Source organism: Macaca fascicularis, chromosome 3 (assembly GCF_037993035.2).
Source record: "Macaca fascicularis isolate 582-1 chromosome 3, T2T-MFA8v1.1".
In the NCBI taxonomy this organism is placed as follows: Eukaryota; Metazoa; Chordata; class Mammalia; order Primates; family Cercopithecidae; genus Macaca; species Macaca fascicularis.
Genome location: NC_088377.1, coordinates 124,824,482 through 124,847,479, shown reverse-complemented (window position 1 = coordinate 124,847,479; position 22,998 = coordinate 124,824,482). Strand labels below are relative to the sequence as shown.

General features: G+C 38.5%; 1 protein-coding gene across 1 annotated transcript in view; it reads right to left on the bottom strand.

The window, feature by feature from the left end:
* Positions 1-1,395: 1,395 nt before the first annotated feature.
* LOC102129302 (putative protein SEM1) overlaps positions 1,396-22,998 on the bottom strand; it is an 80,000-nt gene continuing 58,397 nt past the window's right edge. The window contains 4 exon segments of the mRNA XM_065541206.1: positions 1,396-2,346; positions 2,348-2,399; positions 3,224-3,250; positions 4,616-4,830. Of these exon segments, the coding sequence (XP_065397278.1) occupies positions 2,203-2,346; positions 2,348-2,399; positions 3,224-3,250; positions 4,616-4,830 (438 nt within the window). The 3' untranslated portion in view covers positions 1,396-2,202.

Below are 22,998 nucleotides of genomic sequence, written 5' to 3'. Positions count from 1 at the left end.
TTTAATGAGAATATATAAATTAAATAGAAAAATAAAATCTAAAAGTTTTTTTATATGTTTACAAAAGTCTTTTAAAATATTCAAAATGATCTATTAACTTTAAAAGGTAAAATTCAAGTTATAATTAATATATGCCAAAATTTCATTTCATATATTAACATTTTAATTAAATCTTGTTTTTATAGAGATAACACTATTCACATTGTAAACACTCTATGTCCACCTAGTTACCAATATAAAGAATTGGTACCATGATACACATATGATGCATGCATGCAAATTTAAGGGTAATACGAAATGTTAATATTACAAAGTGTTCCTAAATCACCATCTGCAACTTTTCTGAATATCATGCTAATTGAGTAGCATGGGAACCAGGAATGTGAACAAGAAGAGAAGCATGAAAAAGGATTCTTGGCATTATTGAGAAATGACACTTTGTTGTAAAAGAATCTATTGCATTTATGTTATCTTCAGGGAGGAATTTGGTAAGTTTTGTTCTTCTCATAACCCAGTACTATTTTTCTCTTACATACTCCAAGAATTCTGAAGCAACATCGTCATAATCCCTGATTTTTATCAACTTTCAAATTAGGTCAGCTTTTCTTTTAAGGATACAGGGAAGAAATACAGAGGTACATTTCCCTAGGACCTGAACAGTGTGGTCATGAGAGTGATGTTAAGTGTTATAGACTATGCTGGACCAGCTCTGAGTGCCACATCCTGAGTGATAAAGGCATCTGTGTGTTCTTTAATACATTTATTTGTGGGTGATTGTGGTATGTGGAGCCCTCTAAAACATCTCTTGCCCAGGTGTATGAAAAGTACTTTATATGTCACCCATCTAAATGTATACATCACACTCTGAGAGAAACTACTGCTAACATTTTGGAATATTTCCTTCCAGTTATTTTTTGTCCCTTGATTTCACATAGGAGAATATACCTTACATACAGTCTTGTATCTTACTTTCTTGATAAAGTTACCAATGGAAAGAGATCTTCACTGACTGACCATTTGGTACAGGAATTTCCTGTCAGATGGTCAACCAACCTTACAGAACTACATTCTTTAAACATGAGGGCCAATGTTGCCCGGTCATGGAGGCTTACACCATGAGCGTTGGAGGAAGGATTATATTGTTTTCCTAATGGAGATGGCAGAAATTAAACATAAGAAGCATTCAAAACAAATAAAGATCCAGAAATATAGCTGAGGCACAGTGTTAGATGCAGTAGAGGATATTCAAATAAATACAAGACAGTTTCTGTCTCTGTAGAGGCCTGCTTACGAACAACTAGGCTGGCTTTGTTCTCAGCAACAAGATGACTGATAGCTAAACTCTAACAAGAAGGATGAACAGGCCATTGCAATGGATTAACCTGTTTACAGCTCAAATTTACAGTGGAAAGTTGGGATTTTTTGAGATCATATGGTCTTAGAAACTGCTTTGGAAAAATGGTATGGCTTTGTCAATGTGTTAGTAAGACCAACTACTGTTTACTGAGGATTTTATGGACTGAATAAATACTCCATAGGCATTATTTCATTTAAATTTTCATTTAAATTTAAAATTTAAATACTCGTTATTTAATTATTTCATTTGATCAATAACTCCATGAGAAAGGTCTTATTTATTCCCACTTTTAAAAGAGAAAACTGAAACATGGAGAGGTTTAGTAGCTGGCTTTATGCCACATGGGTAAGAAGTGGTAGAGATAGAATTATTTCCAGAGGCTGCTGCTATCTAATATTAAGACATAACAGGTAAAACTCTGTTCCTCATCACAGTAGAAGTGGAAAGATTCTTCTGTTGTCAGGTTAGTCAATGATAATCATATTAGTTAGCATAGGTAAGGATGTGCTACAGTAGTAACAAACCATCAAACCTCAGATGCTAAACCCAACAAAAGCTTTTTCTCATTCACCCTACATGTCCATATTGTATCAGCTACCGACTCTACTGGGCTCTATTTTCACTCTGGAACCAGCATAATGGAGAAGTCACTGTCTGAAACATCGTCAGTTGTGATGGTGGAAGGAAAGACCACTAGAATATGTATTAACAATTAAATGCTTCTAATCATAACTCATCTGTCTGCACTTGTCATGTGACCCACCCAGCCACACAGAAAGCGAGGAAGTATAGTTCTACCATGTGCCTTGAAGACAGAGAGCCAGGGATAACTGGTATCAGCATGATTACTTCAATAGATGTGGACACCATATGACCAGACTTCCATCTCTGCTATTGATATGCTGCCAGCAAGTTCTTTCTGCTGTGGCCAGATTGTAGAGATCACCCAAATGGCAGCCAGGCAGGCAAGAACAATCTTCACAGTGCTGGCACCAAGGATGGTGCGGGGCTCAGTGGAGCAGTGGGAAGAGTCAGGGACCCATGAAGAAGAATGATAAACGCTGTGGGCCAGGAATCATTTGATTACACTTCACGCATATTAACTTATGCAATCTTCACAACAACCCTGTGGGGTAGATCCAGTCATCCCCATTTTAGAGATGAGAAAACTGAGGTACAAATGTTAAGTAAGTTCCCAAGAAAAGATAGCTAGTAAGTGGCAATGTGGGATGCAATCGCTGGCAGAATAGGTCCAGAGGTTATGCCCTACAGAGTGTACTCATGTAGCCACTGAGTACATTCTCCTTCCTGCCTGTGGTCTATGCTCAGAAAGGAATCTGAAAATCATATGCCTGTTTTCAACTTCATCTACCACAATGACTTTAACTCTCTATAGAGTGAAGTTCTTTTTCAAAGACACATCAAACTGTGGCATCTCTCTAACTGTGAAGATGAATGAGCGGCTCTTCATGTGAACCAGAGAAGACAGCCAGAAACCATAAGGTAAAATGCTAAGTGTGGCTACATGTGCCTCACTCTAAGTCAGTAAATACCTGAAGAGAATCACAGGCATGGCTTTATGGATTTGAATGATCTGTGTGTGTATAAACCTTCTTGATTCTGACTCTACTGGAAAGTATAAACACATCAGTGCCATAACCATTATGAACAGAAAAGGCACAGCCACAAGTAGATGCAGAAGCCAGCATAGAATTGACAAGGAATTATTCCACTCACTTACCAAAAAGTGCCTCCCAAATCCTAACTCTTCCAAATGACTCCATTTCATTGGTATCCTTAAAAATCCTCTCACCATATAGAAAAGTTACTCATTTATATCAATTTATATCTTTGTTCCATTACCTTGCCCAATTCTTTTTTCTTGAGGTGGAGCTGTAAATATTAGATTTCATGATTCAAGTCTCTGGAATCCAACTTTCTAAATTGTCTTACCCTGGTGGAAATGGGAACACCATAACCCACAGTCAGCTGTTATTCCTGTTGAGACTGACAAAAAGCATTTGTTAAGTGCCTCATAGTATATAGCACTGACCTGGGTGCTGCCAAAGTGTCAGGCCTGTGCACTATGCCATGTTCAGCTCAAACAAACTTTGAGGTCCTCCAAATACACAGCTAAGTAAATGTTTTGCCAGCTTTGAACATTTGCCACCAAATTACTTGCAAGACAAGGTCATTGCTTATTAGGTCTAGGCAAAATTTTTTTAAAGTCAGAATGACCAGTGTTAACCCATTACCAACTGTATTGGTTTCCTATTGCCACTGTAACAAATCTTCATAAACTTAGTGGCTTAAAACAAGGCAAATTGATTCTTTTACAGTTCTGGAGGTCAGAAGCCTAAAACATGGGTGTTAGCAGGACTGCATCCCTTCTCAAGGCTTCAGGGGGTTCCTTGACTTTTTCGACTTCTAGAAGCCCCTCCCTCAATCCCTCCAGCCTCTTGCTTTGATCTTCTCAACTCCTTCTACTCACTCTGAGCCTCCTGCCTCCATTTATAAAGGCCCTGGTGATTGCTCTGGGCCCACCTACATAAACCAAGCTAATCTTCCCATCTCTACCTTCTTTTTTTTTTTTTTTTTCTTGAGGTGGAGTCTCACTCTGTCGCCTAGGCTGGAGTGCGGTGGTGTGATCTTGGCTCACTGCAACCTTTGCCTCCTGGGTTCAAGTGATTATCCTACCTCAGTCTCCTGAGTAGCTGGGACTACAGGCGCATGCCACCATGCCCTGTATTTTTTGTATTCTTAGTAGAGATGGGGTTTCACTATGTTGGCCAAGTTGGTCTTGAACTCCTGAACTTGTAATCCATCCGCCTCGGCCTCCCAAAGTGCTGGGATTACAGGCATGAGCCACCACGCCTGGCCTCCCATCTCTACATTCTTAATCACATCTGCAAAATCTCTTTTACTCTGTAAGCCAACATGTTCACAGTATACAGGGATTATAATGTGGACTTTCTGTGGGGGGTGAGGGGGACACTGTTTAACTTACCACAGCCACCAAGGTTTTTCTGATATGTGATAAGCTGTATAACACTTTATTCTAAAAATAATTATGTATGGACCAGGGAAGAATTGGAAGAAAGGAAAATATCATGTGTAAAGATCATGGTTGAGAATGTCACAATGTGGTTGGTCTTTAGTTTTAGTATCTGGTGTCAAAGACTTACAGAGTTAATGTTTTTTCTACCTTTTTTTTTTTTTTTTTTTTTTTTTTTCCTGCTGTGGCTGTCATCTGCTTACCTGCACACACAGGCTCGCTCTGTTGTCACTCCAGAGCTGGGCATCTCCAAGTTTATCTGTTGCTTTGCGAAGGCCGGATGCTTACTCTCATGGATCCAGGGTCCTCTGGCCTGCTGAGCTGGGTTTTGCATGCTGGGTCTCCTCCCCCTTTTTATGCCATGCTTTCTTCCCACTTTTCCTCCTTGTACAGCAAACACTGCACAAACGTTGGGGTCCTATAAAAGAAGTTGAAGGTATTATCCTAGACCTTTCAGGTTGGCAGGAGGTGAGGAGGTGGGCACCTGTTCCACCTGGCCCTGTGTCTTCTCATTACTGGATTTTAAGCAGCCTCCTTGAGTGAGGTGGGGAAACCAAAAGCAGCGTAAGAGCAGGGGCTTCTTTCTGCTCAGTAGATCACCCCTCTCCCCGACCCTCAGGCCTCTTTTTAATCATTCCACCCCCTGGTTACCAGCTACCCAGTCTGGGTGTCACTTATTCTTGCCTCCAGCACAGGAGGACTTGGTAACCTTGGTACATAATAGTAGCCTTTGAAAGAAAAAGCTACACATGAGGCAACTTGCAAATCTAACCTTTTCTGGGATGGGCGTGTAGTTGTAGGAGGAGTTCTTCCTTAAACAAAGGCAAATTTTCCAGTTACACCAGTTAAACTGGTTCTCACACCAAATATCCCAATGAAGAGTTCTTCTTCTGTGCCCCTGGGAAAGGGAGGCCCCTGAAAAGCATGGTGCGCGTGCCTATGCCTGCCTCATGTTCTTAGGACCACATTCCCACCATTCAACAGGCAGAATTTAGCTAGGATGCCAGCAGGGCTTTTTGACGTGAGCATGCAACTATTTGAGGAAACGTTGGAGCTGAGAGAGTCCAAGCCTGGTAAAAACAACATGCATCTGCACAACCTATTCTAGATTATAGGGCTGGGACTAGAGAGAGACCAGGGAGTTACTAACCCAAGGTGCAGATTTTAAGGGAGTACCACACAGTAATCAATTAATCAAGAAAATAATATTTCGATGAAAGCACTTTTTAAAAATCAAAACTAGTGCAAAATATCTACAGTAAACACAACATCAAATTTTAAAATAAATATTAGTAACAATGCCATGCTATACTATGAATTTGAGGCCAAAAGAAAAAAATTAGTAACACTAACCCAAAACATCACAAGTATTGATGTTTTGATCATTATGGACTTTTATGCACTAATTTTTATTTTAAAATATTGCATTAAAATATCATTTATCTTGATTATGGGTTTTTTTGGGACCCCCTTTAATTTTGTGCCCCAAGGTGAGTGTCCAACTCGCCTCACTCTAGTGCCAGCCCTGTAATACAAAGGGCAGTTTGGAGGCTTTAACTCATTAGAGCCTTAAAACTATTCTCTAAGGTGGACATGGCAAGTATTTTTACCTGCATGTGACAGTAAAGGAACTAAATCCCAAAACCAGAGGCACGACTTGCCCAGGACTACATGGCACATGGTGAAGATGAGATTAAAAATCAGGCCTGCCAACTCTGAATGTGGGGATCTTTCCATGACACCAGAGAGTCTCAATCTCCAGTGTACCAAAAAATAATCAGGAGAGTTGTTAACATTCAGAGTCCTGAGTGCCAAGCACTGAGACTCTGATTCAGAAGGTCTAGGGTGGAATGCAATAGTCTACATTTCATTTAACAAACATACTAGCTGATTTTGACATCAATGAGCTGCCAGCCAGTTGGGGCAACTCCGTAAGGACTCCAGGCAGATGTCCCCAGGCTATGTCTGCAAGAGCTTGCTGTTCTTATCATTCACATTTCCTCTTGTAAGAAGATATCTGTACTTCATGTGGGTTAAAATATTACTTTATCTAGTAAGGGTAACCTCAGCTAATTAACAAATAGCAATCATCAACCCATTATCCCTATTGTTAACCAAGGGAGAGCATGGTCTTCTTAATCCACAAGACCAATGTACTATGAGACATGAGAGAAGAAGAAAAATCTGAAAAATGAGGGACCACTCCAATTAGATGGGAGTCCTGAGCAATCGTCTGCTTGTGGGCACTGGGTGCATGGGATGAGCACCCCAAAAAGAAACGGAAAGGGACTTCAAAGACAAACTTGGTCTACTTAATAATTTCTCTTGTACTGGTTAGAAATGAGAAGTTAATTCTTTCTGTCAGGGTAGTTTCTAAATCTAGATCGAGTAAGAGAAAGAGTTATAAGAAAAATTAGTACTTTTTACCTAGATGTTTGTGGAAATGGTACCTTAAGTTGACAATGCAATACTATGGCCATAAAGGCATAAGAGAAAGCTGAGCTGAATATGTGACTACAATGCAAGCAACTTGAGAAAGAATCTTGTCAATGCTGCCAGGGAAGCCTTTCTGCTTGAGGTCAGGAGCATGAAAATCAAGCAAACAAATAAAAATATTTAAATTGGATTCTTAAACCATTCATCTCTGAAAAAATAACATCTAATATTTTCTTTTGTATCAACTGCCAGCCATGTGGATTTTACCAAGGCTTTTCATCAAGGGGGACAATTTCCAGTTACCCCATCCTTAGTGGTTACTGTAGCCTCACATAGCTTGATTCTGGCAAAGAGCATAATTCCATGCCAAAATGAAATGTATTGGCCTGTTTCGTTCTTTGGGCTGTGGGTAAAACAAGTGGCAAAGGGAGCCAGTTTTCTAATAATTGAATGAAAAGAAGTTGGCCTCAATGAAGTTTTTCATCTGAGGTGTTCAGATTGCCCTCCTTCTCTGCCTCCTGGGATGTGCGTACAGATACAATCTTAATGCAGAGTCTAGGTGGCTATAGACCTGAATAGCAAGAAAGTTGTCAGGGCCACCCTCACATTTAAAAATAGTATGTCTTCAAAAATCGCACTTGGAAGATGATTGACTGGACACATACCTCCAAGCAACACCAAGCATGATGTTGAGGTTTTCAGGTGTACTGTCACCGTGCTGCCAGGAGAACACATGAACACTCCTCCCTTACTTTCTAAAATATGCCTGCCTATTGGTTTTGCTCCATTCTTGTTCACTGATTATTTTCCATTGCTCCCTGGATCCCCTATCAACCGGAACAATGGTTCTCAAACATTAGTGGCATCAGAATGACTTGGAGTGCTTGTTAAGCTACAGATTGCTGGGCCCTACCCCTAGAATTTTTAATTTGGGAAGCCTGTGTGGGGCCAGAGAATTTTCATTTGTAATAAGTTCCCAGTTGATGCTGATGCTAATGAAGACTTTGAAAGCTACCAATCTAGAATGATGGTTCTAAAACATTAGAATCACCTAGGGAGCTTTCATGAAAATACTGATGCCCAAGTTTACCCCAGGCCAATTAAATCAGACTGTTTGAAGATGGAGCCTGTATTAGTTTGCTAGGGCTGCTGTAACAAATTATCTCAAACTGAGTGACTTAAAACAACAGCAATCTGTTCTCTCACAGTTGTCGAGGCTGGAAGAACCAATTCAAAGTGTTGGCAGGCCACCATCCCTCAAAGGCTCCTGGGAGGGGGCTGCTTGTAGCTCCAGCGGTGGCCAGCAATGCTTGGCCTTCCTTGGTTTGTAATTGTATCACTCCAGTCTCTGCCTCCACCTTCACATGCACATGGCCCGTGTGTATCTATGTCTGTGTGCCCTCTCCTCTTTTCATATGGATGACAATGACTGGATTTAAGTCTTACCCTAATCCAGTATGACCTTTTCTTAACTTACGCCTTAATTGTATCTGCAAAGACCCTAATTCTGAGTAAAGTCACATTCTGAGGTTCTTGGTGGACATGAATTGTGCAGGGGTATTGTGAGGAGACACTGTTCAATCCTGTACAGAACCCTGACTTGACTGTAAGATCCCTGAGGGCCAGATCCATGTGCGTCCAACTGCCTTGAAGAGTCTGGAACAGAATGGGATGAAAAAAAATTTCTTGAATGGATGAGCTGTATACTCTCTACTTCCAATTCACAGTCATCACAACATTACAGACGAAAAACACTCCTCATTTGTCTTAAAAGCTTGTTAAACTAACTGCAGATTCCAAGGACTTTAAAGTGTTTATCTCTATGACTATTCAACTCTAAATTAAAGACCTTTCTTCAAACAACAAAAGATATTGAAGGTACTTCTTTGTAGAAAGACCTGTATTCTGTTCCTCAGGGCATTTTATAGGGAACATACCTATAAATAGCCCAGATTACACACTTCTGAGAGCTTTTAATGATAAGAAACAATGTTTTTGAACTTCCCATTATGAACTGGAAATAATATTTTCACATGAAACAAAAATGCTAAATTACTTAACCGCCTCCCTAGAGTTTTAAGTTTTGTACAGTGTAAATGATTGTTTTCCAGGAATTAAGACCACAGGGGCGTCTCTTTAAAATGCCTGCGATGCAAAGCAGGAGGCAGGATGCCTGTCGTCTGAACTTCAGTTGGAGAGGTGATTATTCATGGGTTCGGGGTGGGGGTGGACTAACATGCAAACCACAAGCCCAAGCCAAATGTGGTCACATTGGAAGGTGTGGTGTGGATTGTCAGTCAGTTGGAAATCAGAGCGAGTGAGGTTTATTTTGGATGAGGTGGCATCTCAGGATCACAATCAAAATTGTCCAGATGGCTTTATTTTGGATCCGTTATGCCAATATCGGATATGGGGGAGGTTTTGGGGGGTTCTTTGAAGATCACTCTGTGACCCCCTGCAGTGGCAGTGGATACAGTGGAACATAAAACTGAACTCAGGATTAGGAGCCCTGGATTCTAGTCTGAGCTCCAGCACACAGGATCTCCGAGATTACTTGCAGTTTTTAAGTATACTGATGCGGGGTATACAAATGTAATGAATGTCTAAATTCATGTATCTCGCTTTGTGTTGCTGCATCTGCTTTACAGAGGTATCTCTTTTTTTCTTTTAAAGCAGAGAGGTTTGGTTACTCATTTAGATTTTTGGAAGTATTTTCTCATCAGTGGATTCTGGCTTTGACATCCTTTTTGACTAAAAAAATTTCTTCTTATATTAATCAGGAACATGATAATGTTTTAGAAGTCATGAAAATATCTAAGTGTTTTTGTAACATTTATGATATTTTAAAAATTCTTTCTAACCACATGCTAATAGTTATGATAATTTCCAGTTTTCTTTCTTAACCAGAGGCAGTGGTAGCTTTTTAACGTGACATTGTCTTACTTCTACCTTGAACCTCCTTCTCTACCAATGAACTGAGAGGACTGAAATCATCAGGGCATTTCTGAGCAAACTGTCAACTTTCTGAGAACTTGAAAGTTTTCTCACGTCTTATTAGTTTATTTAGTCATAAAGATTCTTTAAGATAAAAACCAAACACAGTCAAGTGTATGTGACAGATGTTTCTGGGATTTGGGCTAGAGGCACAGGCAGGAAGGGAAGCTGCCAGACAAAGGCAGTCCCATATTTACTGCTACGTTTTCCTGTTTTTCAGTCTTTGCGTAAGGAAAGAGGTGCCCTTCCTGCATGAGCGATGCATGTCTTTGCTCTCTGACAGCGGCTGCACCTCTTCTTTGAAGTTATTCTCTGGCATGAAAGATCCACAGTAATATATCTGAAGTCTAATTCTGTCCAGGGAAAAAGTTCAAACTGAAGGATAATTTTTTTAACTGTAAAGAAAATTGATATTTATGGAGCACCTACCAAGTACAAAAGGAGTGCTGCGTGTTATTTCTTTTAGTTCTCATCATCGTACCCTTTTATAGACAAGAAAAAGAGGCACATAGCTAGTAAGTGGCAGTTCCTAAGTTTGAATTCAGGTGTACAGATTCCACTTGTTTCTTGGAAGCCCTTATTTGGGTTGCCCTCAGTGTTTACATGGCCTTTTTTTTTTATGACACTCATTTTTCTATTTGGAAATATACATAACATAAACTTAACCGTTTTAGCTGTTGTTGAGTATAGATTTCAGTGGCATTAAGTACTTTCACATTGTTCTGCAACAGTCACCACCATTGTCTCCAGAATGTTTTCATCTGTCCAAACTGAACTCTGTACCCATTAAACCGTAACTCTCCATTCCTCTCTCCCTGCAACCCCTGATAAACTCTATCTACTTCCTGTCTCTAGGCATTTGACTACTACAGGTACCACATGTAAGTGGAATCATGCAATATTTGTCCTTTTGTATCTGACTTATTTTACTTAGTATAATGCCCTCAAGCTTCACCCATGTTTTAGCATGTATCAGGGCTTCATTCCTTTCTTTTACTTTGAGACAGAGTCTCACTCTGTTGCCCAGGCTGGAGTGCAGTGGTGTGTTCACAGCTCACTGGAGCCTTGGCCTCCCAGGTCCAGGTGATCATCCTGTCTCAGTCTTCTGAGTGACTGGGACTACAAGTGTGCACCACCATGCCTGACTAATTTTTTTTTTTTTTTTTTTTTTTTGTAGAGACAAGGTTTCACCGTGTTAGCCAGGCTGGTCTCGAACTTCTGGGCTCAAGCGATCCACCAGCCTTGGCCTCCCAAAGTACTAGGATTACAGGTGTGAGCTACTATGCCTCATCCATTCCATTTTAAGGGTGAATAATATTCGTGTGTGTGTGTGTGTGTGTGTGTACACCCCATTTTGTTTATTCCTTCATCCTTCAATGGAAATTTTGGTTGTTTCCATCTTTTGGCTATTGTGAATCATGCTGCTCTGTGAACATGGATGTACAAATATCTGTTCAAATCCCTACTTTCAATTATTTGTGCTGTATATTCAAAAGTAAGAATGCTAGAGCATTAGAATGTTTTGTTTGTTTTGAGATGGAGTCTCACTCTGCCTCCCTGGCTGGAGTGTGGAGTGTAGTAACGCAATCTCGGCTCACTCTAACCTCTGTATCCTGGGTTCAGGTGGTTGTCGTGCCTTAGCCTCCCAAGTAACTGGGATTGGAGCCACATACCCAGCTAATTTTTGTATTTTTAGTAGAGACAGGGTTTCTCCATGTTGACCCGGCCCTGCTAGTCTCGAACTCCTGACTTCAAGTGATCTGCCCACCTTGGCCTGGGATTACAGGCATGAGCCACCATGCCTGGCCTAGAATGTTTTATATATATATATGCATATACATATATATACATACACACACACACATATATATATGAATGTTAATTGAAGCTACCATACTCTCAAATACATTTTACAATTTTTTGAAAATGCATTTCCTATCCAAGTTACCAACTTTTTCATTTCTCTGGGTGATACCAGCGTACTTCCAGCTTTCCAAGCTTGAGATCATGATGTCAACCTTGGACGATTTACCAGTGCCATTCTCCTATAGTCTGTCATATACTATTGTTTATTTCTTTAAAGTATCCTCAAGATTGGGCTATTTTCATTAACTCTGCCATAACCTCAGCCCAAGTCTGACCACTGTGGATCACTCCAAAGGCTGCTTGATACAGCTCCATGCTTCCAGACCGTTTCCTACCAAACTTCCAATATCATTGTCAGAGTGATTTTCCTAAACACCTGCTTCATCATGTCACTCCCCACTCAAGAATCTACAGTGACATTAAGTTCAAGGTAGTAAATGAATTGATTCCCTCTCATCTGTGCAACATTATTTTACATGTCTTCCTTGCCTTCTTCTCTACTGGAAGGGCTCTCTTCAGTGTTAGTCTTATAAGCCAAGCTATTTCCCTAATCTATGCCATTGCTTTCTACTCACGTAATCTCTCAAAACCATTTCCCATTGCTCTTCAAAACATATAGGTTCTCCATTTATTTCCTACATGTATTAGTTTTGCTTCCCCCTAACCACATGCTAAGCTTCTTGAGTATAAGATCTTTGTCCTGTACTTTTTGTGAGAATCCTAAGAGTCTGGACAGATATGTGCTTGCTGGCTCATGAAATAAGACAGAGTAACAGGAAGACACAAATTGCAAAAGGTAGAGACAGAGTTTATCAGAGCCCTTAGGAAGAAACTGCTTTACACCCAGGAAGAAATCTCTTGTAGTGGTTGTCAAATACCAGAATAGAAAGAGTTCAGCTTAAATAGTTCCTTATGCATCTTTTGCATTGTGGTGTACAAACTCGGGCCAGTGAATTTTCAAGGCAAAATGCTACCCAGGTGAGTCTGTTTCTCATTTTAAATAATTCTCAAAATATGTGAAATACTTCATAAGTGTTCCTGCTCTTCTCCTAAGCATTTTGATTACATGCAAACCCTAGAAACACAGCATTCTAAGAAATTTGAAATGTTCTTACTACTATAAATTTTGGGAGCTTTTCTCAAGTAGCTTTTTCGTCCACTTAATAAAAAGATTTTTTTCCTTGAGAAGGGCTTAGGAGGAACAGTTTTACACCTTATAATAATTTCATAAATGGATAATTTGACACTAAGTTGGGAATACAAATCATTTTTCTGTAAGCAGACATGACATCCAGAAAGTTAACCCCAGAATCTGGCATGCCCTCCTCTTACATTAGCACATGTGTGTTAAAATCACAACATTGACCAATTCAAGTTTAAGACCAGAATATGTCACAGAAGGTCAGATAAGTGAGAGCTACAAAAACTCAGAGAGATAATGAGAGAGAAGGGGGTGGAGAGAGAGCAAAAGGAAAAGAGAGAGGGTGGGAGAATAGCACTGGAAGAATATTCTAATGATATTTCAAGCCACAGAAATATTGTGGAATTTTATGAATATGTCACAGAAGGTCAGATAAATGAGAGCTACAAAAACTCAGAGAGATAATGAGAGAGAAGGGGATGGAGAGAGAGTAAGAGGGAAAGAGAGAGGGCGGGAGAATAGCATTGGAAGAATATTCTAATGATATTTCAGGCCATAGAAATGTTGTGAAATATAACATTAATTAAAGGCAACCAGAATTTTTTGGTTATGAATAATGAATAAATAAAATCACGCAGCCAAATTAGCTCATTTCCGTCTTCTATTTATAGACATTGTATTTAGATAGACTTTTTCACAAATAAATACCAAATGTGGAGCTAACATGACTGAAAGCATGTCTACTTTCTGTTCTCTTTCACTGCTCTTAGGTGAGTCAAATAAGCTCTCAGGGACTTTACTTCAAACTGATATTTTTCTAATTCCTGTTAAAGCAATCTGTAAGGCAGACATTAACAATGTATTTTGAGGACTCCTGATAGTAGAGTGCTGTTCTAGCCACTACTGCAGTTATGAAAGTTAAAATTTAAAAATATCCACCATTATACCAACATTTAATTAACAATACTCTATCACTGCCAGCACCAGAGGACCTTGAATAAACTATTGTTGTGGCTTGGTTGATAGACAGCTTGTCAGGAAATGATCAGTATTGGCCATGATTTAGGGCTAATTTCATGGATGTTTTCCAGTTCCCGTGATCTTCCTTTCCCCTCTTCCAAACAAAAGTGCTTCTGAAAATTTCTGTTTAACATCTTTCACTTTGAATAAAGAAAACACAAAACATACCCCTTGCAGCTGGTATTGGTGAAATTACTTCTCTGGAGAGACCAGCAGATGAGGGTCTTGTTTGAGAGGCACCAGGCAGAGGTTTCATTCTGTATCAGAGACCACACTCAGACCTGCAACCTGAGATCTGTCTCTCCCCCTCCCTTCACCTACCTACACACACATACACCATCTAAATGAACACAGATGGCTGGCACCCAGAGTAGGCATCTAGGAAAACAGCTGCAGGCCTCTCTGTTTGCTGTCATTTCATTGTACAAACAGACAGCCTTCGAGATGCTGGTGTTGTTTCTTAATCTGAGATCCTTCTTGTTTGGAAGTTTACCCACTTCCTGTTGAGAAATACAGCAAAAGCATCAGAATACCGAGAGCTCGATTTGACTAAAACCAAACATTCATTTTGACTCGTTAGATAGTTAAAATCATAGTCATAGTACACTCAAGGTATACTAACTCATGTAGAGGATTATATTTAATGAAAGCCATATATTGAAACAATCCATGTCAGTTCCTACCTGGCAATACATGTTCTTCCTTCAGAACTGCATAGCATCATCTGATGTATTTGTTTCTCTGTGTGAAATAACTTAATTATTCAAATGTAATATAAAAGAGTGTAAAGCCAAACTTCACAAATGCTGAAAAAATAATCTACATTTTTATACCTCCCCCCAATCAAATGGAACATATGTTTTCTCCTATTTATTTCTGTATAAAATATGTAAATAATTACCTGGATTTGGAGGACATAATTATGAAGAGGTTGATATCTAAAAGGTTATTACCGATTTATAGAACTCCCTAGTTTAATAGAAGACAGATTTAGGAATAAGAAAAAAATATTGCTTTCTCCAGGAACAATAAATGTTTCAAAGGGGAAACGTAAGTTTTAAGAGTAATTTTTATTAGACATATATAGTACAGCTTGCGAATGTAGGAGGTGTTTCTCATTTGAATGATTTCTAGGTAATAAAAATTTTGTAGAGATATCTCACACTTTGTAGTATATTTTATGTGTCTCAAAATGCAGTGATTAAATTTCATTTCAAGGGCATTTTTTAAAGTCTGAATTCCTCAATTTCCCCTCATGGATTTATAATTCTCAGCCTGAAGATTAAATAACATATTAACAAGTATAAAATCTTTATTTAAGCAAGAAATTGAGCTTAATTCTCCCTGTCATGTGTGCATATTCTTCCTGGGTCTCCTATACATACACACTCTGTCATACACACACTTTCTACGAATTCATCTAATGTTAAACAATGTAATAATGCTTAATATTAGTATGATTCTGTGTAATAAAAATTAAACCTTGCACTGGATCTTAATACTTCAGCTTCACAGGTTGTTCAATTACAGTTGCAATGTATTTATGTAACAGTAATCTAATTTTCAATATTCAGAGGATGGCATGGCTCAGAAAAAACAATAGAAAATCTAATTTTTTTCTTTTAGGAAAATTTTAATTTACCAAGTCATTCACAAAAGCCTTAATCACACCTTAAGCAGGATTTTAAATTATACAAAGCTTCCTAACTTGTGGCTTTTCATAAAGATTGGCCCAGTGTCAATAATTCAAAGATCAAATGTTTTCAGGAGTGAAAAACAAAAAGAAAAAGAAAATGGTGCATGCTTAAATTGATACATGTATTTAATAACATCCTATAACCACATACACAAACCTGTACCGTCTGTAATGTCTCACATTTGTTACTCCTTTTAATCTGACTTACAGTTGAGGACCGCTTTATAAGTAAGACTGACTTTCAGACATAATAATAGCCAAAGACTTCAACTTCTGGCTAAGATGGAGTAACGTGGACTGGATTTATCCTCCCACCCTGAGCAACTGGAAAACCGGACAAAAAATGTGAAATAGCAATTTTTAGACATTGAACAGTAGGGAGCACAGGACTCTCATCCCTGAGAGAAGAGAAGCAAACAAGGTGAGTCCTATGATTGCACCAGTTTAATGACCAAAGTATTTCCAGACTGGGAAATGACAAAGATGAGGGAACTAAGAGATGACGGAACTAACAGATGACGGAACTAACAGATGAGGACTTCAAACACTTATTATATTCTCTATGTGCTCAAAATTTTAGAGAAAACACAAGCCTTAAGAAGAGAGAAATGGAAGATATAAAAAGGATCCAAATAGAACTTTTGGAGATGAAAAATACAACATCTGTAATGAAGAGTAATAATAGCTAAAATTTAATGAATATTGACAAGGTGACAGACCCTGCACTGAGTGTTTTACATGCAGCACCTCATTTAACTACAGTCTTTCCCCTATAAAGCAGGTCTTACAGATGAGGGTGCCAAGGATTAGAAAAGATAAATAATTGTACATTGTAGAGCTGAAACTTGAAACCACATGGCCCGCCTGCTAGGCTCATGCTTTTAAGCAACATTCCTATTGTTTATAGCAATGCTTGCCATAAAATATAATTTAAAGAATGAACCTTATCTATAGATGGTTATTGAAATTCATAGAGAATCTCACTAAAAATGACACGTTGCTTTGTGTGGGTGTGCACGTGCACACGTCTGTGTGCAAGTGTGCACACACACGCTTGTGTGCATGATGTTGGTATAGATTTGCTAGAGATCAGATAGGTTTTTCTGAGAGTCTTATAAGGTTTGAGATGGAGAATGATTGAACTTATTTATATTCTGCTGTTTTCTCAGGAAGATACGATAGAGATGAATTGAGGGAAACTTGCAACTTAATGGTAGAACAAAACAATATGAGATTGTTCAGAGCTTTTTTCTTGCTGTTAACGTATTCTGCAACTGATACTTCAAGTGTGCCAATAATAATAAGAAGAATATAATACTAGCTAAAGTTTATCAGATGATTGTTGTGTGTCCTGCTCTGCTAACATACATGTGTTTCCACATTTAATTCTTTGAAATAGCTTCTATTCTTATTTATAGCGTAGAGGAGCAGTGAGATGTTACCTGAATTGTCCAGGTAACCCTGTAACCTTGACAAGGTTACACAAACAAAGGTCATACAAAGTATTTCTTGTAGAGAATCATTCTTGAAAATGAGTTTAATAATAGTTTCTGTCCCATTATAACTTTTCTGTGCAAGACATTTATTTTAATAGTTTTTCTATAAAATCATTTTATATAAAGATTATTTAATAGACTAGTCTTAACTATAATAGACACTATCCAACTGATAAAGAATGAAAGCACATGGATTTTTCAAAAACCAAAATGTCTTAATACTCTGGTGTGAATACCTCAATGAAGTAATCATATTTGTTCTTAAAAGTACCTTAGCTTAAATAATGGGTTTATCCTGAGATTAAAATGTTTCAGCTTCACAATTTTTGAAGTCCACAGTTATGTCAACAAATTTGTGTTCCTGAATAATGCCTACATACCTCATTCAGCCTAGTGTCCTCATACTAAGACTATTAGGCAACAACAGTTATTTGCCACCTTTTCATTACCTGCAAGTAGGATAGAAAGTCCACTTGAGTGACCATTTCAGGTCACAGAATAAGTCATTAATAAAATTGAGACTGAGACGCTCATAAGTAGGTTATTGCTCTAATACTCCAACCCTTATAAGAGCTACTTTTCACTCACAGAAAGTGAGTAGCCCTGTGCTGGGTGGCAGTTGGCTGAATGTGACTCACAGCGGGCAGGAGGGAACTGTGTGAGGGTTCCTTATGTGTCTTGAACAAAGCGAGTCAATTTTATTTCAACAAGCATTTACTAAATGTGATGCTGTGTACATTCTAAGTCCTGATGCTATCCTACTACTAAGTCCTGATGCTATCCTAATTGTCTAAGCCAGGAGTCTACTTAACAAATAAACAAACAAGTCAGTTGTGCCTGTTTAAGTTCCAACTCTATCACATAAAATCAGGACTTTTTTCCTAGTAGTCACTAGGCATAGAGTGGAAAAACAAACATTTGATCTTATTGTGGCAGTCACTTGTAGGCTAGATGCATTGCTGTTGAGTAGATCAGGAACCAGTTCCTACAATTTTGATTTCATGGGCTAGGAAAAGATTTTTTTAAATTTTTTTTAATTTTTTTTGTTATTATTATACTTTAAGTTCTAGGGTACATGTACACAACGTGCAGGTTTGTTACATATGTATACTTGTGCCATGTTGGTGTGCTGCACCCATCAACTCGTCAGCACCCATTAACTCGTCGTTTACATCATGTATAACTCCCAATGCCATCCCCCGCCTAATAATAGGCCCTGGTGTGTGATATTCCCCTTCTCGAGTCCAAGTGATCTCATTGTTCAGTTCCCACCTATGAGTGAGAACATGCGGTGTTTGGTTTTCTGTTCTTGTGATAGTTTGCTGAGAATGATGCTTTCCAGCTGCATCCATGTCCCTACAAAGGACACAAACTCATCCTTTTTGATGGCTGCATAGTATTCCATGGTGCATATGTGCCACATTTTCTTAATCCAGTCTGTCACTGATGGACATTTGAGTTGATTCCAAGTCTTTGCTATTGTGAATAGTGCCGCAATAAACATACATGTGCATGTGTCTTTATAGCAGCATGATTTATAATCCTTTGGGTATATACCCAGTAATGGGATGGCTGGGTCATATGGTATTTCTACTTCTAGATCCTTGAGGAATTGCCATACTGTTTTCCACAACGGTTGAACTAGTTTACAATCCTACGAACAGTGTAAAAGTGTTCCTGTTTCTCCACATCCTCTCTAGCACCTGTTTCTCCACATCCTCTCCAGCACCTGTTGTTTCCTGACTTTTTAATGATTGCCATTCTAACTGGTATGAGATGGTATCTCATTGTGGTTTTGATTTGCATTTCTCTGATGACCAGTGATGATGAGCATTTTTTCATGTGTCTATTGGCTGTATGCATGTCTTCTTTTGAGAAATGTCTGTTCATATCCTTTGTCCACTTTTTGATGGGGTTGTTCGTTTTTTTCTTGTAAATTTGTTTGAGTGCTTTGTAGGTTCTGAATATTAGCCCTTTGTCAGATGAGTAGATTGCAAAAATTTTCTCCCGTTCTATAGGTTGCCTGTTCACTCTGATGGTAGTTTCTTTTGCTGTGCAGAAGTTCTTTAGTTTAATTAGATCCCATTTGTCAATTTTGGCTTTTGTCGCCGTTGCTTTTGGTGTTTTAGACATGAAGTCCTTGCCCATGCCTATGTCCTGAATGGTATTACCTAGGTTTTCTTCTAGGGTTTTTATGGTATTAGGTCTAACATTTAAGTCTCTAATCCATCTGGAATTAATTTTCATATAAGGAGTAAGGAAAGGATCCAGTTTCAGCTTTCCACTTATGGCTAGCCAATTTTCCCAGCACCATTTGTTAAATAGGGAATCCTTTCCCCATTTCTTGTTTTTGTCAGGTTTGTCAAAGATCAGATGGCTGTAGATGTGTGGTATTATTTCTGAGGGCTCTGTTCTGTTCCATTGGTCTATATCTCTGTTTTGGTACCAGTACCATGCTGTTTTGGTTATTGTAGCCTTGTAGTATAGTTTGAAGTCAGGTAGCATGATGCCTCCAGCTTTGTTCTTTTGACTTAGGATTGTCTTGGCAATGTGGGCTCTTTTTTGGTTCCATATGAAGTTTAAAGCAGTTTTTTCCAATTCTGTGAATAAGGTCATTGGTAGCTTGATGGGGATGGCATTGAATCTATAAATTACCTTGGGCAGTATGGCCATTTTCACGATATTGATTCTTCCTATCCATGAGCATGGTATGTTCTTCCATTTGTTTGTGTCCTCTTTTATTTCACTGATCAGTGGTTTGTAGTTCTCCTTGAAGAAGTCCTTTACATCCCTTGTAAGTTGGATTCTTTTGTTTTGTTTTTGTTTTGTTTTGTTTTGTTTTAAATTGGAGACCAATATAGATCAAGTAGAATAAAAACCAAAGAACAAACCACCATCAAGTATCACTATCAACACATATTTTGTTTAACATCAAATAATTAGTAAGGGTATAATCTTTTGTCCTTATCAGAATAAAGGATAGTTACTTAAATTTAATAGATTTAGTTTCATGAAATATAATTCATTTAATTTTCCCTGTTTTTCTCATTTTTTCATGAACCATGAAAAACCTTGTCAGTCTGGCACCCCTTTGCAAATAGGAGTTTAAGAACCCTTTCCACAGATCAATTTTAGTATCCATGATATAAACAACACTGGACTAGAAAAAGAGAGGTGCAGCCACACACCCAGGGAAGTCTTGAGAATGCAGTGTCAGCAAAGGGGACACTGGCCTTCTGATCAGGCCTTAGTCTCTTTGGTAGCCGCATCGAAGGCAGGTGGCTCTCAGGGCCAAGTGGGTCCTCTTTGTATATGAAGAACAGCAGCATGTGAAAATGCTGTGATTTCACTATTTACTACTTGTGTTTTTCATGAGTTCAAACATTAAGGAAATATGTCTCATGAATGTACCTACCAAATAATCAAGTCTATATGAACTTCACTCAGGCCAGTCATCATACATCTTTTTTGGATCACAGACTGCTTTGAGAATCAGATGAAAGCTATGAACTTTCCTCCCAGAAAACTGCACGTATGTGTCCACCTAAGAATATTTGGTGCATATTCCAGGGGGACCTCTGAACTCCATAAATGGATTCCAGTTTAGAGATCTCAGCTTCAGTGCATGAAGGGATTTGAGGTCTTCACCACTGCTATTCCAACTTATCTGTGCTTCCTTATACTGCTTTAGTTTCTACTTAATTCTCAAAAAGCCCTTCATGATTATCTTTGCTGCAGATTCTTCTCATATCCTCTAGCACATGCTCCTAGAGAGGAGGTTAGATTTTCTTCTTGGCTCCTGGATTTCACTCCTTCCAGCTCCCTGTCAGGCCTGGACTACATTTGGCCATGGTCCTGAAAACCTTTCTAGCTCTTACCATCTTTCCTTCAAAATCCAGATCTTGTTCTTACTCCTTTTGCCACAGGTTTATATCTAGCTACAACTGGACTTTGTGAAAAAAAGTCTCCCTCTTATAATGAAATCCCAAAGAACCAAGATGTTACCATCAGTTAACCTTCACATATTACTGTAGCCTAAAGACTATTGTGGTGCTCCTGCCATGAGATCAGGCTTATTGAATATCATTACAAGTTGGAATCAGACCTAAGGTCACTATTACCCCTGTGCACGGTCTAAGTAATGGCCAAGATTTTCAGTTATTGGGTAGAGCTAGTCTGTCCCCTCTAGTCCTGATTTACTCTTTTCTCCATCCTCCCTTGCCAGAGAAGTCTCAGTAGGTCTGAAAGTTACGACGACATCCAGAGTTGATGTTAAGTCCACTTCTCTATATGGAAATAAATAGTCAAGGCAGGTTTTAAAATGTTTTCTCACTGACCTTTAGTAATATTAACTCCTACTTAGCAAGGAGTGGATCTGAGCAACATATAATTGGCTAGCCTTCTTTAACTCTCTGATTTAGGGCATCTTAGTAGTATATAAACCTTTCACCAAAAAAAACCCCAATCTTATTTTGATTAATCATTAACTTGAGGCTAATGAAGATTGTTTCACAAAGTTATTGAATTCAATGATGATAAGTACATCACTTAATGTTAAGAAAGACTAAAAACCATCCTAATGTGGTGGATATCAAGCTGCCATTGAGCACACTGAACTATTTTAACTAAAATGTGTTGGATGTTTAGTACATAATAGTTCAGTAAACATGTTATTATTATCATTATTAGGTGTGCCAAATATACTAAGGGCTTCATGTGAATTATTATTTTTTAATACATTCAACTTTTACTTTAGATTGAGGTGGTATGTGTGCAGGTTTGCATAATGCCGATGTTTGGGGTACAATTAATCCCATCACCCAGATACTGAATATAGTACCCAATAGTTAGTTTTTCAACCCTGACTGTCTCCCTCCCTCCCACTTCTAGTAGTCCAAAGTGTCTATTGTTATAACCCATGTTTATATCCATGAGTACCCTGTGTTTAGGTCCCACTTACAAGTGAGAACATGTGGAATTTGGATTTCTGTTCTTCTGTCAATTTACTTAGGATAATGGCCTCCAACTGCATTCATGTTGCTGCAAAGGACAAAATTTCATTCTTTTTAATGGCTGCATAGTATTCCATGATGTACATGTGCCATATTTTCTTTATCCAATCCTATGTGGACTATTTTATTTAATTTTCAGAAATGCTCTCTGAGGCAAGCACTATTATCACCAGTTTAAAGTAAGCTTAGAGAGGTTAACCTGCTTAGGATCTTCAGTAGAGCCATAAATCAAATCCTGATTCTGGGGCCTAGGCTCTATACCACTGTAGTATATGCCATCTTTATTATACAGAAAATTTTCCTTGAAATATCCTCTCAAAGTAAATGCAGATCTTTAAATAAGGCCTTCATTCACTTGCTGTGGATAGGTAGTGGCAGTCTGGAACACTGGTAAAGACTGCAGATCCTGGAGTGAGTCAGACTAGGTTTGATTCCAGGCTGTACCACTAACCAACTATAAGACTTATAGCATATACATTTAATTCTCTGTGCCTCAGTTTTCTATTTGTAAAAACGGATCATGATACCGGTCTCACAAGCTTGTGAGAATTAACACATGTAAAATGTTTATAATATTCCCCAATGTACAGTAAATGTTCAAAAACACAAGCTACTATTATTTGGGTTATGTCAAAATAGCCTAATACATTCTCCATTCCTTTATTTTCTGATGAAAGAGTAAATTCTAGAATAGAAAAACTTCTCTAGCCAACAATTTCATGCTCAAATTCACTAATATGCTGCAGTAATTGATTCAACACATGTTTGCGTTCCTTCTACATGTAAGGCATTGTGCTTGGCACTGGCCATCTTGTTCTGAGGTAGGGGCCAAATGAATGTGGATGAGTTATATAACTTCACCATAAGCTGCATTCTATAATAGGTGATTGATTCTGTTTCAGTCTGAGAAATGGCTTGCATCTCT